At 41.5% G+C, this 17,637-nt stretch overlaps 1 protein-coding gene across 4 annotated transcripts in view; it reads right to left on the bottom strand.

Moving 5' to 3' along the window:
* Positions 1-14,943: 14,943 nt before the first annotated feature.
* chchd3a (coiled-coil-helix-coiled-coil-helix domain containing 3a) overlaps positions 14,944-17,637 on the bottom strand; it is a 43,475-nt gene continuing 40,781 nt past the window's right edge. For all 4 annotated transcript variants that reach the window (XM_086059949.1, XM_086059951.1, XM_086059950.1 and 1 more), the window contains one exon: positions 14,944-15,443. In XM_086059949.1, coding sequence (XP_085916075.1) covers positions 15,434-15,443 — 10 coding nt within the window. In that variant the 3' untranslated portion in view covers positions 14,944-15,433. The remainder of the gene's footprint in view (positions 15,444-17,637) is intronic.

Below are 17,637 nucleotides of genomic sequence, written 5' to 3'. Positions count from 1 at the left end.
AAAGAATCCGTCGTCACCTTTGTATGCACTTTTTGGGGGCGCAATAGTGGTGGGTTTTGGGGCTGTCATTTCCATATTAAGACAGCATCCTTGTTGCAGGGAGTGATTAAAATCTGCATTATTTTGCTCTTTGATGAGCTTTTAAATGCTTCAGGGCTGGATCCAATTAGCTCAATTAGTATTCAAGCAGCCTCATTATGGCATGTGGTTTGAAAGAGGTGGAGGTGGAGGAGTAAAAGCACCTTTCAATTGCTGCAAATCGGGTTTTAATGTCGTTTTCTGGGGGTCTGCAGCATCCTCCCTCCTTTCCCAGTGGGCTTCTGCCGGCAGATAGCGCCAAGAAGGACTTCTCCTGGTTCAAACTCGGCATCAGAGTGCCACCTAAAGGCCAAAGGCACAGTGCAGGCAGCTCAGCAGCACCGTCTGTGGTCAGAATGAGCAGGACACCTGGAAATAAAATCAAAAGATAGGACATTTATTGTGAGTCACTGGATTTTGATTCATCCATTTATTTGGATTTATGTATGCATTAAAAAAAATGTATGTTAGTTTTATTTCATTTTTGTTGTAGTATTTTACTATATATGTTCTATTTGTCTGAATGTATTTGTAATATATTGTATTTTGTTTTAATAAAATGTATTTAGAAATGCATTTAAAAATATATATTTCATTTGGAATTTTATCTTTAAATGTATATTTATTTGCATTAGTTTATTGTCAATATATTGTATTCACTACATATTTATTTAAGATGTTTTTACGTTTTGATTGATATTATGGACACTGTAGGATGCCATTATACATTAGATCATCACACAGGACCATATTAGATCAACAATCACCAATATTTAATGTACTTTAAAGGTCAATGTCACCTCGACAGAGACAACAGAGCCCTAAATCAATGCACACAATAAATCACAATTATTTTGAGGGCGGGGTTGTCTTATTTCCGCCAAATCTCCTTGACAGTGCATTGATTTAAAGGGTCACATCACATTTGCGTAGCGGTCTCCTTTGCGGGCATTGCACCACTCATTTTGAAGGCCATAAATGCATCGATATGGACAACGCTATTAGCTTCAAGCGGGCTAAATCAACAGTCTTGCAGATGTTCATATCAGATAGCTCAGCAAATCAATAACGCCGCCATCCACTGTCACAATGGACGTGTCACCATCACATGACCTTATGAAATTAATGTTTGTGTACGGCAAACACCAAATCATAAAAGGCAGACAGTGAGGCCACCCGTACTGTTTGAGCTCAAATCTTACAAAGTCGTGAGGATACAAGTCTTTTTCAGACATTTCATATTTTTACCTAAAAAAAGAAAACATCACTTTTCTACAAAATTGGTGCATTTATTTTGTATAATTGTTGATGCTGTCAAAAGGTAAAAGAAAACTCAGGCAACCAAAAATTACTCATTCTACTAAATAAGTTCATCAAGCAATCGTTTTCATAAATTGCAATTATACACGACAAACCCGGAAAATCTCATATTTACTACTAAATAATTGCATGAATTTGATCAAATATGACAGAAATGATTGGGAGGGTGCAAGGACACCATTTTTTTTAAAAAAGCAGCAAAATGTTCAGTTTCCTACTAAATAAGTATATCAACTTTTGTATAACAGATTAAAAAAATCATTGTGAGATTTCAGGGCACAAAAAAAGTAAAGAAAATATGTTTTCTGCTAAATATTTGCATGAACCTTTGATTAAATCCAACAAAATTGTGAGGTTGTGAGGGCACCATTTCCATAACATACCAGAACTTTTTTTATGTATCACTTTTTACCCTACCAAATTCTAAGATTGAAGACGCAAAAAAATAACATTTTCTACTAAACATCTATATAAATGTTTTAAGCATAAACTTCATAATCCCCCCCCCCCCCCCAAAAAAAAGATTGTATGCGCACAAAAAAAAGACAAAAAGCGACAAAACATTAGTTAGCACTTCCTACTAAATAAGTGCATTGAAAATCCAATTTAAGCATTTGGAGATTGAAGGGGTGCAAAAGAACACCAAATTTAATTAGCTCATTTTTGTATCGTGTGTGCAAAAACCTACTAAATTCTAGTGAGAAGGAATGCAAAGCTAAAAAGGTAAACAACCCCCTACATAAAGTTTTCCATATGTTTTTTTTTTGTCTTAACAATACATTTTATAGAAAATTCCTCCAAAAAACGTGTCTGCCCTGTTAATGGGAATCAGTAGGAGGACATTAGCTTTCCGCTAGCTTTTTCATTGGCACGCACTGACCAATGTGACTGGCACATTTGTCTTGCAAATGAGACGATGACTTATGAATGGCGTTGATGAAGCCGCAACCTAAAATTCAGTGCAGTGTGCGTTTGAGGGGAGAGGCTGGGGGGGGGGTCATTCTGCTGCCAGCTGGCATGGTGTTGTCTCAGCAGTTCTAGCAATGTTGCCCCAAGTGTGCGGGGGTCCCTATTTGAATGAAGCCACTGAAGCCCTTTAAGCACAGCTGCATGCTTCATCTAAACCCTGAAATCAGCGGTGCACACCTCCCAGGGGTCTTCCCCTTCTATCCCCCTTTTGCAAGCATCAACACACAAACACAGATGTCCTTCAAACATCTGTTACAGTAGCTATTCTGTCCCCTTGACGATTAGGACAAAATCAGACTAACTGGATCACAACACAAATTATCATATGTGTTGATTAGTTTGAGTTGAGTTGGTCGACAAGCCAAAAGTTGATTGTAATTATGAACACAATCCTACTCAACTTTAGGAGGACATTCGGGCACATAATGGAGCATTTAAAAAAATGCTTCCAAACTAAATCATATCACATTATGTGGGGGGAGTAGAAAGTTGTAAAGGATTTTTACTTTTTGTACAAAATACAGCAAATTTTCTAGGATGTCATCAGGGTACATAAATGTGCTAACTTAAAAAACACATCCAGAACATTCATAATGAATTTGAACGCAAAATGCATGCCTAACTAAATTGTTTGGAACAAAATCTAACTAAATTCTTGAGCCTGTTGTCAACGGTGGCACTGAGCAATCACATACTTAGTTTGCTCGTCTCCCTCCACTTGTATTTAAAAAGTAATATGAAAAGATGTGGTGTAAAGTGTAAACAAAGTGAGCAGCATTACAAAAGAAAAAAAATGCAGTGTATGGTTGACATATTGTGATGTCATTTGGGGGGGGGGGGGGTCAAGGCCATAGAACAGAAGATATGACATTTTCTTTTTAAATGAATTGAGTATGTAAATTGTCCTCCTCATTAAAAAAAAAACATTATGTTGTGTACAAAACCCAAGTAAAGGCCACAAATTTTGATAATTGAAATATGTCGATCATTGTTTTTTTGTCAGAAATCCAACTACATTCCCACTCACTTAATTGAAATATTAATTATTCAATTCTATAAATCCCTCATGAGAACGCGTTGCAATGAACACAGCGACTCATGACAATCAATCACTTTAAGTATGAAATCCGGCAAAATTTCTATTAGAACAGGCAGCTCAATTCAGCCCTAAAAATTGTGTTTGTATTTCTGTTGACATTTACAAAGCTGTCAATGATGCTGCGTGGTGTCCATCTCAATAGAAATGTTTTTCCAATCCTATTCTGGACTGTGAAAAGCAACAAAACGGCATGTGTCAGCCTCGTGCGTGATGTCTCATTTTTCTAATGAGCTCTCATGCGCCGTGAATGACACATTCAAATTCCATTGATTTGGATAGTAAATAGCTTTTCAATACGCAGTCAGATGGTAAATAGTATTTAGGCTGACATTTATATTAATATATCTGCGAGGCTGCGATGGATGGCTGTGTTGATCGTGTCACCTAATTAGTTAGTTTGCATATTGATGACTTGATACTTTTTTTGGTGAGTGCGTGGGCGTGTGTTTACCCATCCGTGGATCATCTCTGTCAGCCTCCCTATCAGGACAGCAGCTGCCCGCCTATCTGTCTGTCTGTCTGTCTGTCCATGTGCGCCAGTATGTGTACCAGGTGAGGTGAGTTTCGCCCGCCATGTCTCCGGAGATCCGTTCCAAGCCGTCCCCCTAAAGAGTTGAAGCAGTGGGTGCTGCAGATGGTCCGGGAGCTTGGAAACAGGGGACACCAATTATAAATGCCAAGAGACAAACAAACAAACAGTCGAATGACACTCAGAGCACAGACCTCCGCTAACTGCGTGCCAAGGGATGCTTTTCCCCTCCAGTCCTGGAGGTGGCGGTCCAGCTTGTTAAAGATAGGTTCTAAACAGGGCTGCAAAGATTGCAAGGATAATTCGCTGACACCCATGTCACTCACCAGGCCAGGCCCTGCATTTAAAAGCCATATAACACTCAACGACACAGATACTACAGTAGAACATAAGGGTGGTGAAAAAAATAATAGCCTACCTGCACCTCACATGCATGTTTTTGTCAATTAAAGTGATTCATTGACGGAATAATCTGTAGAATATGTGATTGTAAGATGTTTCATAGCTTCAGTTTGAGTTGTGTCTCTTGGATTTGGTGGCTCTACTAAGACTTGTGCAAGAAAAATGTCAAACGGAAACATTTAGCCGGATTTTTGTGCATGTACTACCCCTTTACAAAATGTTGTGCAAACCAGTATGGCAGTTTTGCTGTAAACCTAATGACTAACCCAACAAATAGCAATGATGACCTAAGGTCATTTACAGACTTTTCTGGTAAGTCTCATCAAAATTATGGTATAGACCAGACAGGCACACAAATTTCTTGAAATTCGCAAATGCGCTACCCTTTGACAAAGTTTTGAGGAAACTCGTAAGGTACACAGCAAATTATATCTTGTGGCGTACTTGTTAGTGTTGTTGCCCCCCAAAGTGCTCGGTACAAGGTTCAAGTCCCACTGTCTCCATTTGGGTTGGAAAATAAAAACTTGTCAAGAAGTAACACTAAAATTGTGAGAAATTAACACAAAAAGGAATGAAAATAACACTTCATGGTTAAAAGTAAAAACAAAACTGTGAGAAATTAATACCAAAAAAAATAAAGGAAATAACACTTTTAAGTGTAAAATGTTCACTTTTATGTGTCAAATAATAACACTAAGGGTGTTGTAATTTCACTCTACCAATGCGTTAAACTTATGGAAGTGTAAATTTTACTCGGAATTGGTGAGAACTATATAAACTCAGGGAAAGTGTTCAATTCAACACTATGGGAGTTAAATTTGCACTTCCAATGTTACTGTGTAGTGTTGGTGTAATTCTAATAACGAACCCAACAAATGACCATTAAAACATAATGTTTTGATCTTCAAGTTCTAGTGCATTTATCTGCATCACACAAAGCATCCTAATATCATATCTGCAACAGAAATTAATTATTTTAACTTCATCCCAGGCTCAACAAAATTGGATGGAAACCAGTCCTGCAATGTTGGTGCAATCCCAATATTAAAAAAAACAACAACTGGCCATCATAACATAATATACAATAATTTCCACTTCCAACTCAATTGACTGTAAATGTAATGCTAAGAAGTCGATAATGTTCCTTAATATGTTTTCTATCTAATCTTTTCTATTTCGTGATAGACTTCAACAAGTTTTTACATAAATGTGTTATAGTGTTTTGGCAAAATCCTGCTAACTACACCAACAAACGGCAAATTCACGCTTTTTTCTGATACAGTTATTCGTAAGTATTGCTAAGAAGCCTCAACAAAAAATATTTTCATTTGCCAAACTTAGTGTGAATGACTTCACTGAACGACTGACAGATCTTTTAATGTGTGTGCTAACACGCAACAGGAAGTGTGTAAATTATGCATGATGGCTGCTGTTGATAGACGTTGGCATTCGTGAAGTGTGTAAACACATTCGTTACGGTGCAACACAATTTAAGCGAATGTAAGAAAACACAAATTCAAACTTTAATCTACACGTTACAATCTTCCATTTTGTTATTTTAGATTCCAGTGCAATAACAACAACCATAACTGAGAAACATGCAAATCATACTGAATGTGAAGGTTTATATTTGGGCGTGTAATCTACAATAGATCATCAATCATGGCCATAATGTGGAATTTTCATATCATCAATATTGCTTTTATAGCAGGTCAGCCAGCCAGCCTCATTGTTTTCAATAAACTGTCAAGACGTGAGATGTTCAAATCACATTTGCGACTTGGGATGTCGGATTTTCATGCAGTCACTGTCCAATTTGACTGCCTTAATGGGATGGATTTCATCAAGGGGGTCTCTTCCCACAAATAAATAAATAAATAAATAGATATATATATACGGTATACAATATAATACATACATTACTCATTAAAAAAATACTCATTTAAAAATGTTTTTGGTGATTTTAAGGTTCTTTCAACTGAACCTTATTGGGAAAAAAGATGAATGTGACGGCCGTGTTGCGTCCTCACATGTAAAGAGAACAAATGTAGGCATGGATGTGCGAGTGTGTCAAGTCCCAGGACAACTCATTAGGTCCGCAAGTCCTGTCCGCGAACGAACAAGAGAGCGAGAGAAGAACATTGTGCTGTGTGCACTCTGCATGCCAGTCACACAATGCTCGTGCACGCACACAAGTCATGTGTGTTTGAGCCGTCCGAATCACTGCTACACACCATGCACAAAGTCTGACATGGATTTATGTGGCTTCCTGCTGAAGGAGACAAGCTGAGGGAAAAGGGACAAATGAAAGCAAAGGCTAGGAATAGCCACTCTTCCAAACTAACTCAGGAGACGGCTTATTGAGTGCGCTGTGTTTAAAGCAAGTGTGTTGTTTTTTCTTCCATCCCAGCATGCATCTGTGCACTGTGTCCTTCATTGACTTTTATTGATGTGCAAAAAAACAACAACAAGTCTGATTTGCACACTGATAAACGTTGATGACTGCACACTACATTGGCTGTGATCGCGGATAAGAATCCCTTGGATTTTGTCTTATTTGGATGCAAATGAAGCAGAGGATTACATCTCGGGGCTGAGATGTGTGCGCTTGGGCGAAATGCAATTGGAGAGATGACGACGAACACGACGGCGGCGGCGAGCCTTTTAATGAGCGCTTGTTTGATTTGGGGAATTGGAAACTGGAAGGTCTTTTCTTCTCCACACTGATTTGACTACTTTAGGACTAAAGCAAACACTGCTGATGCGCATTTTGAGTTTGTTTTGCATCTGACCTTTTTCCATCTTCCCTTCTGCCTTATTGATGCCAGCATTAATTCAATATTTCAAGCACAACAAGATACAGCGAGAGAGAGAGAGAGAGAGAGAGAGAGAGTGATAAAAACAGAAAGTAAGCTAAAAGAGGACATAAGGAGAATTTAAAAAAAGTTTTCTTCCACCTTCTTTTGCTTTATTCTGCATACTTTCCAACACTGCGAGACAAACAAATCCGCAAATATGTCCACAGAGGAGGAGGAAGTTTGCCAGATTTCTGTTCAAAAGGGAGAAAATTAGTGCATCAAAGAGCCGCATTATTGTCAGTTAAGGAATTTAGCAGGAAATTGCACAAAAAGTTCTACGAAAAGCAAAAAATTTGGGGGCAGGACTGTTTTCCAACAATTGACAACGATGACAGATATGTGCCTTAAAATCGCAACATGGTTACATGGTCTCAAATTGAAATTAAGTAGGAAATGACAAAAAGAGTTGAGGTATTTTTTTTGCTCGAAAAGCAATTGTTGGCCATTATAGCATCTGAATAGCAACAAACACAATGTATTGCAGCACCCTGGGCAAATACAAACTCTAAAATGAGTTTTTTTCCTTTTATACGACTCTGAAAATGAAATTACCCAACATGCACGCTCGATAATAAAGTCTGCAACTAAGCCCCAAAATATCATCCACTCTCTTCACAACAAGCAGTAGTTTGAGTGTGAGTAATTCCTCACTGTCACTCTAGGACTATAACAAAGAGAATGACAGATTGAAAACATCCACAAAGCTTGCCACGGTTTTGCGAGATACTTCGAAATCTTGGCGTTGATTTCAAATGCAAAACGTGAAATCTTTTATTCAGTTGTGTGATTGTGCATGCGCACACGTAGGCGCTTGTGGTCACTTCCTGACCTGCTTGCGGTGATTACAGCCCGCCCACACTTTCTCGCTCGTCCACTCTTATGTGCACGCGCGCACACACACGCGTGCACACACACACTTCAGTGACACATGACAAATGAGTGCAGCTCCCATACAAACGCAGGCAACAGAAAAATATTATTGTTGTTGGGTAAGGTTAAAATTTGCTGCTGCAGGTCTATTGTGGTGTCACATATGATGATGCTGTCATTCTGCATTACGTCATGATTGAACAGAGGAACATTTAGCAGTAGGAATTGACACAAAAAGTGAAACCACTACAGCATTGCCTTGAAAGAAAACAACGAACTAGATGTTGTGGATTTCAAACAACTTAGTTTGAATCCCCGCTAGCTTAACGCTACCACACAATGCAAAAATGCTATGGGTGTTATTTTCTTCTTAAAAACACGTTACAAAGATTTTTGTTGTTTTTTTATGACTGGCTAGATAGATTACTACCATTTCAATTCCTTTCATTTAGGAAAGACGATTTGAGTGATGTGAGCATCGCCTCACATCATTTTAAACTTGGAAGTCAAGGCATGGCTGTATATTATTTTCAATATTGTATATATATATATATATATATACATGTAATGAAAATAATAAAATAAATAAAGCGACTTCATTTACGCACAAAAATGGCAATGCTTGAAAACAAACTTTTTTTTTAATTTTCTTAAAGTGCTCAGTATTGTTCATTCGGTAATGTCATCATCTTGCTTTTTTTTTTTTGTATGTGGGTGAGTATGTGTATGTGCGTGTGTGCGTGCGTATTTGTTAGTTCACCAAAAACCTATTTAAAAAATCCCATACCGTTCACCTAAACCGAACACCGCCGTCAGGAGACCCGAGGAAGGACCAAAGAAAACAAAGGAAAGTGAAATCCAGCACCGACCAGACACCACCCACCGGGCCACCAACCAGAGTTCTTCACCAACCCCAGAAACATCTAAATTCCAACAAATCAGGGAGACCTCAAGAGACCAAAGGAGAGACTGAGGAAAGGAAGGAAGGACAAACGAAGCAGAGTGAGATCCACAGACACCAGCCTCCACCGATTCAATGACCTGAGGAAGAAGCCGCCCCGAGACACCCCCCCAGCCCACAACTTCTCAACATGACAGACACCAATGGTAAATTTGTATTCTTTTGTGTGCCATAATTATGCCTGCTACACTGCACTTAGTTTTGTTTCCAAATAATTATTTAGTAGCTAATTTCACTGAAGTGTTTTTTTTGTGTGTACAAAATCCTCCTAAATTCCATTAGGCGCATCATTAACTTGCAAGGAGGCAGCAAAACTCTAACCTGAGGGGTTAACAGAAAGTCTACGCACAAACTCTTTTGAGCAAAAGAAGTTTTAAAAACCAGGAAAAAAAAAACAATAAATGATTAATGGCTTTCATTAAAAGGGCCACACCGGGATAATTTCGCCTGAGTGCTGAGGAATGTTTATCACCCTGAAGCCAATGTCATTAGCGGCAAACTTCTGCTATCTTTAACACACAAATTCATTTTGCGCTGCGTAACACAATGGATTAACAAGCTGGATAAGCGTTTGTGCGCGATAGTGAATCTAACATGGTTCTTATTGTCTACAGTTAGTCCGCTAGTGCTACATGTGCACAGGCCGTCAGTGTATAATATCCAAAGTCATAACGAAAGGCAAGCAAATGGATGATGCTGATGTTCAGTCAAACACCCGCCAAACGAGATATTCCCAAACATCACTGATATTGCCATCGGGCCCTCAGGTGTTTCCAACACGCATGTACACAAGCAGACACACACGACCGAGTGCTGACTCGTACAAAGCGCCATGTCCGCTTTATCAAAATCAATAACGGCCCCCGGCGGGCGAGCGATGGTGCGGCGTTCAAGAGCAATAACAACAACAACATATTAATGAGCGCGACGGGGAGAAAGGTCAAGGCGAAACAAAAGAATTCCTCTTGATAAATATTTAAGTGTGATTAACATGAGCAGGTCTAATTAAGACATCAATTCTTTGCCCATGAAAGGTCCTTTATTGAGGCCACAGAACAGCGCCATCACCGCCGCAGGGTCTGCTGGATAAAGCTACCAAAGTGTCCACCAGACAAAAGACTCAACAATATAGGAACTGCTATCTATATGTATACACACATACTGTACATACAATTGATTAAAACAAGGTCAAAATATAATTTAAAAAAAAATCACAAAATAAATGATAAAATAATTTGGTAGACCCCAAAAAAAGATTGGATTTAAAATACAAAAAAATAATCACAACAATTTTACTATGATTTCCACAATGATGCACCTGATACAGCAGGGAATGTATCATATATTCATTATACCGTCTCTTTTGACCACTTTTAAAATTGCAATGAAAAACAATATAAAGCAATGCTGCGATACTAGTGACCCGACTTAGGAGCAGTAGTTCGGCTGATTTTTTGCTTTAACTTGCAAGCACTGTAGAGTAGTTGTGACAATCTTCTTCATTTGTGCATGGCTGTATTTTTACTGCCCCCTGGTGGCCAAGTCGCGCACACCAGAAAAAAAAAATTATGTTACGGAATTACATCATTTCTATACATGCTTCATAAAATAAAAGATCATTAGATTTTTTTGTACATTAACAATGGATAGCACATGGATTTTTGTGTGCATTGCTGATCCCGGCTGTCTCTGTATGTAATGTCCCTGCACGACCCCTTTAGTACGACATGATCACATGTGGAGACATGCACGCCCCGAGGCTTTGTGTCAAGACTGGGACCTTGAACACGACGCACCACTGTGTGTTTTTATCGTGCAATATCTCCTGTTTGGCCTGCGGCCTTCTGTCCACAACATGCACTAAAGCCTGTTGTACTGTAAATAATAAATTACTCTTCTCTCTGTCTTGCGTGTCTGCATGTATAGAAATACTGCAAGCATGTGAGGCCAAACAAGCGCTTTGCATTTGTACAAGTCATTTAAATCCCCCAGTAAAGGGCGAGAAAACTTATTTTACAGTACTGAGGGATTAGTCTAAAATGGCCCCTCAGAGTTGACGGTTGGATGGGCTTCGGTGCGGCCGTCTAACAGGTTTAGCGCAGTGTGAAAATGCCATCAAACGCTTCAAAATGTTTGTTGAGAATTAACTTAGGACATGCATATTTGTTGGACATATGCACTGCAACCTATCAGTCCTTGAGGATCCATGGCGTGTTGACCCATTGCGAAATCAAAGCCACACCCGTGATTCCACACCCATCGATTCGGCCATTCGCCCAGTTGCTTTCAGTATTTGTTTTTGTTATGGAGCTTTTTTTTTTTTTTTTAAACAAACAAAACACTTATTGGATATATATGGCTGTTTTTTCCCCCAAACATTTTGGGGGGCTAGGAAAAGGGTCTTCAAGCTGTTTATTGTAGGGCTGGGTTTAAAAAAATAGAATCATCGATATTGAATCGGTTTTCCTTTTTGAGTCTGATATAGATTCATAAAACCACGAATCGATTATCTTTTTTTCCCCATAAATTCATAAAAAAAAAAATGTAAAGGCTATTTTTAATTGTATCTTACCGTTTTCTTGAAATTTATTGTTCACATGAATTGAAAAGTATTTTCTTAAATTAATGAAAGACCTGACTTATTGCATTTTAAGACCATTCAAAATCTTCATTTACAATTATTGAATTATTTAACCAGGTACTGCCTCCACAAAATTTAATTTGGAATTTATGTTTGTGAAGTTTTTAATCATGCCTTTGATGTTTAAGAAAAATTGATGTTCCATAATTAATCAATATCGACTGAATTGAAGCGGATCGAATCGAATAGGGACTGAACCCTTGTGAATCAAAATCGAATCAATTGAGGAAATTAGAATCGATACCCAGCCCTAGTTTATTGCCACTTATACTTGATGTATACTGTCTAACTAAACTTCATGTTTCCAATATCCTCACAGATTTGCCTTGATAAAGTCAGATTAGCTTAATGCTAACACTAACAATGCTAACAATCGGAAGAAAAAGAGAAAATAAGAAGGAAGTGAGTGAATAGGAAAGAGATGTGAAGTTGTAAATTGTAAGGGGAGCCGTGGCATGTTGATGAATGGATCCATCAGGTTGGGCAGAAGCATCAGTGCAGCCTGCCATCTGCCTGCCCATCACTACAATGGAGGGTTTGCCTCTTGCTCGCAATGCTGGCATCCAAGGAAACATTGCTGTGTTTCACCACTGTCCTCAATGAACAAGGGCTCCTTACCAAAATCAATTTGAGTGGACAGCCGTCTTGATGGGCTGGAGACGCGCCGAAAGATGGAAGCGAGTCGCCTTGGGAACATCGAGGGAACGTGCAGAGGCAGAGTGGAGCTACACCAAAAAACAAAAATGAAACAAAAATCAATGGATGGATGCGGACAGACAGATGGGAAGACGAATGGTGATTTTTCTTCTGAGAAGGTCATTAATTCAAAATAAGTTGTCATGACAATAGATAAGCCTGTAGAAATTAAAAAGAATACAAAAAAGTATCACAAAAAAAATCCATCACTTCCAAATGCTTTAAAACAAAGATATTTTAATAGCTACACTTGTCTTCAGTCAATTCCAGTGATTTATCATAGAATAGCACAGTGGATTTTTATCACCAGAGAAAGTTGTTCATCTAAAGGAAGATCAGGCCGCAGCAATGTTGTAACCAGAAGTTAACAAAAAAATGACTGTAAACATGACATAGCATCGTTGTCAAGTTGAAACCTCGTATTAAAAAAATATGATCATTTTCATATAATTTTACAAATCTTGACTTTTGATCTGTGCCCATGTAATTTTTACACATTATTAACCATTTTAAAGAGTTGAAAATTGCTGAAGAGGTTATCGATTAACTCTTGGAATGCTCAGCTGTAAGGCAAGTGTGGTGAAAATGTCCCTCTTCCTCACTACGTGGGAGCCGTGCAGCAATGTCGCCTCAAGATTAAAAATCGGTAGTCTTTTACAAAATAACAAGTACAAATAGAGAATTCCGACATATTTGAGTAAGCTCATTTTGTTATTCGGTGCACAAGGAACTGAACAGCCACATTTAATCATTCATGGCTCTAAGACCTTTGAAATGAGTTTTGGGAAGGCAGCATAACCACAGTCACCGGCTTTTGTCAAGTATGGGGTAGATGCCACGGACTTCCGATTTCCGGGTTTCACACATCAGCGTCATTTCCGGCCACTGATGGCCGCATTCCAACACTCGCACCCGCAACACTGCTCTCCCCAATGGCGGATGGGCGGGAGCGCGCAGAGCGTCTCAACTCTCTGAAATGCTTCTGACACAGAGACAGACACGCTAGTGCACTCCACACTCGCACCCGTTGACGGGAACGCGCAACCGAGGGTCACAAAGGCGGAAGCACAAGATTTGGGACGCGGCCCACATGTCGCAAACAGGAAACGAAAACTAAGCTGATGTGTGAAAACCAGAAAGTCCCGCCTCCTCCGTGGCATACACCCCATTAAAGTTGTTTTGCTTTATCTAAGGTTTTTAATTAATTAATTTGTGTTGATGTTGCTGTGTAATGCTATATGATAGCAATATGAGGGGCAATAGCAACTTGAAGCAGTGTTTTTTGATTTCCTGATTTTGACAGCGACGATATTCATGGATGCTTAGATCCAAATTTCAGTTGTCATTATCGCAGCCCAATCTTCTTTGTTTACACATGCAAGTCACCATTGGGACTCAATTTCAACTCACCTTCAGCCCAGGTAGGCTTTCCTGTACTTGATCACGTCCATCACCGCGCTGCCGCTGGCCCCCTTGGCACACCTGATCTGAATTTTAACTCTGCACTTCAACTTCAGCAGCTCCAAGTCAAGGACATATGGGCAATGCTTGTTGAAACTGTTGTTTTGTTTGATTCGAACTGCCACAATACATTTCCATCCAAATTGGAACAACAAAAAATATCTGTGCATGCAATTCCAATCAAGCCAGACCAGCGTTGCATCTGGCCCTATCATGTTAATATATCAAACTAAAGCGGCTTGATGCTGTAAAATCAGTTTGCGGAGGCGAACTCCAAGCCATTGTTGAGACTTTCCAGAGACGATTTCTGAATTAATAACACAGTTGAGATTGTGCAGGCGTTCATAAATCCCCCGTGTTTAGATGGCATGATTCACCGCCGCCATCTCTTAATTTGATTCCAGGGCATCTAACCTCATTGCAGGCTTAGCTTGGCCTAAGAAGGCAGCGGGTCACTGGGAGACACGCCACAGAAATTGGCACCTGTCGTGAACTCCGAGAGTCATTATCCCCGACCTTTAGAAAAGCCCTCCAACACACACAGTATAATACAAGTCAACCCTTAACCTCTGGGAGAGACCAGAAGTCAGGCCAGCTGAATGACAGACGGAGGGGGATTAATCACAAAGAATCTCATGCTTGCATGCACACAGACTTCCTCTCTCCCTCTGTCCATCACCCACGCTCACTTTCTCATGATTCGGAATTAAGATTGTATCCTCTCAGCTATCACCTGCCTGCACGTCAAACTCCAGCATAAAAAGACTGAGTCGAAGAGTTGAGAAAGCATGGAGAAGCTGCTGTCTCTTCCATGAAAACATTAGCCCGGGAGACTGAACAGGGACAAGGGGAGGAAAAAGGAGGAGAAAAAACAAAACACATTATGGAGCCGAAGAGCCGGTTCCCCAGCGCAGCCGCCTCCCGGGCTCATCTTGGCAAAATGTCGCTGCAACAAACACGACACGGTCGCGCATCCATCAAAGACGCCTGCCGTTATTAGCATAAAACATGCGAGACACAAGGCGGGCGCCTGCTGAATATTAAAAAAGGGGGAAAAAGTTCAACAACAGTTGCAGCATCTTTTATTTTCCTCTGATCACATGGTGGTCTGGAGAGTTACATTAATAAGACGAAGTATAACATTGATGTGACCGAACGTGTGTAATTGGGTACAAGGTAGTGCATAGAATTATGATGATCAAAACAGGACTGTTTGCAAAAATATTTTCCTATGGGCACTGGAATTACGAGAGAGGTACGTGGGAGGAGTTCAGGTATGGCTTGTAGCTGTCTTCCACTCGGTGCTTCTCGTGTATTGTCAGTGTCCTTTCAAGGCCTCAAACAGGGAAAAGTGTCACTGCCTCCATGATACTTCCGTGGGAGAGATACATGACAGGGCTTCAGATCTGACTTAGGGTTCGGTGCTGACTCAATCTTCTCCTCTTGGTGTTTTTGCGGCTTTTCAGTCGGTCGATAAACAGTAATCCCACACAATAAACTCTTGATTGCGCCACCGTTCTTATTGCCTTTCTTCCTTAACCACCGGTCCTCAACTTGGTCTGGAGAAAAACAAACAACAAAGCTCAAAATGAAAATAGGCAAAGACAAGGAGGTTATGTCACACGGGGTAGACAAGACAAAGAGGAAGGCATGCAAGTACAATAGGGATGGCGGGTGGGGGGCGGGGGCGGGATGGGATAGAGCCGTCGAGAGAGCACCCAAGGGCAGTGGATTCCGTGTTTGCGATAAGTGGGACCACAAATACCCGGCACTGGCTGTCAATAACCATTTGAACTCGGCTGCTGTGGCTAAAGACGGCGGATGAACACTGCCTTAGACGAAGGATGAAGGCGGGGAAATGAAGAAGGAGCCCGCCAGGGAGATAGCTTCAGAGAGAGTCATGCGGTATGGCTTGTGGATTAAACAAGTCCAAATCCTCTAAAAAAATAAAAAGCCCTATTATTATTGATCAACCTGTAAAAGTGCCACCTGCTTTGTCCAGTCTACACTTGGAAGGTGATTCCATACTGCAAATTGGTACTTTCTGTAGTAACATTGTAGGCCTAATGACAAAATGGTCAGAAGTATTTAAGGGAGAATCAACAGCTTATGTGACTGACTATCACTACTGGTTGAAGCAGAACAATTTGTTGGTCAGCTTGTTTGTCTTTTCTTTTTCTTTTTTTATGGTCCGGAAGAACCAAAAAAATCAACAGCATCGACGAGACAAGAGCTGGCTTAAAGGTGCCAATTTCCTGTGACTAATCGGGACTCTGCTGTGTTTTCATTGCACCAATTAGAATCGACTCTACGGGCCCGGCGACGCGGTTCGGGGCCTGTGGGCCGCCGGGGTGCCCCGTGGTTCCCTCTCCCCTCCCTCTTCCTTCCCCTTGCTGCCTCTCCCTCCTCGCCTATCCCCACCCGTCCTCCGCCTCCCTGTCCCTTCTCCCTCGTCACCCTTCCTCCTCCTCTCTCTGCGGCCCTGCCGCTGCCCCTTGCCCTTCTTGTCGTCTCCTTCCCCCGTCCCTTCCCACTCCCCTGTCCGCCTTCCTCCCCCTCCCCTGGGCCGGTGGCTCCATCCGTAGCCCGGGTCTCGGGGCTACGAGGGCCGGGCGGGTGGGTGAGTTGGTGTTGTGCCCGCCCTGCTCCGGTGGACCTCCTGGCACCTCGGGCGGGCCCAAGGAACCGGGTTTGGGGGCCTGGGGACGGCTGGGGCTGGGTTGGGGTGGATGGCGGGGGTGGATGGGGGCGGGGGCTGTGGACCGGTGGGGTGCCTGGCGGGCCTGCAGTGCCCAGTCCTGCTGCGTTGGGTTGGGGCGCGGGCCGTGTTGGGGTGGGGGGCGCTCCTGCTCCTGGGTTTGCTCTCCAGCGGGGCCCGGGGGGTTGTCCCTTGGCGCTGCCGTGGCCTGGGGGGCCCTGAGGTGTTGCGCTTGCTCTGTCCTGGCAGGGGCTGACGGCTCCCCTCTTTGGTGGAGATTTTCATGCATGCCAGATCCACCACACCAGCATCTATCGAAACTCAGACACAATCTGCTTCTTCCTCTGGTCGTTGAATCGGTGGAGGCTGGTGTCTGTGGATCTCACTCTGCTTCGTCTGTCCTCCCTTCCTTCCTTCCTTCCTTCCTTCCTTCCTTCCTTTCCTCAGTCTCTCCTTTGGTCTCTTGAGGTCTCCTTGATTTGTTGGAATTTAGATGTTTCTGGGGTTGGTGAAGGACTCTGGTTGGTGGCCTGGTGGGTGGTGGGTGGTGTCTGGTCGGTGCTGGATTTCACTTTCCTTTCTTTTCTTTGGTCCTTCCTCTGGTCTCATGACGGCCTCACGCACATACAAAATAAAATCGGTAAAATTACCGAATGAACAATACTGAGCTCTCCAGAAAAAAAAGAAAAAAAAGAATCGACTCTCCGGCTGCTGGGAACCTTGGTCAAGGTCATACAGAAGAAGCATTTATCAAAACTAGAAGAATAGTGCATGGCCACAAAATTGGAAGCCTGTAAAATGTCTGAAGAATCACCATTTGTGAGGATTTCAAGTGGTCTATCCTAACTCCTGAGCGATTAATTAATCCAAACTATAGAGGAACAGCGACCGAGCTGTCTTCGCTGGAGTTGTTATTCGTCCTCGCAGCTTTTTCTTCATTGTCACACTTGCAAAGCTCTGAAAGCACAAACGCAGCTCGAGGATGCGAGGCAGAGCGAGGGAAGGGTCAGGGGAAGAAATGAAGTGGACAAGGGAAAGATAGGGAGCAGGGGCCA

Source organism: Leptonotus elevatus, chromosome 17 (genome assembly GCF_054856555.1).
Source record: "Leptonotus elevatus isolate MCC_2025b chromosome 17, RoL_Lele_1.0, whole genome shotgun sequence".
In the NCBI taxonomy this organism is placed as follows: domain Eukaryota; kingdom Metazoa; phylum Chordata; class Actinopteri; order Syngnathiformes; family Syngnathidae; genus Leptonotus; species Leptonotus elevatus.
This window is presented reverse-complemented; position numbering and strand designations above follow the sequence as displayed.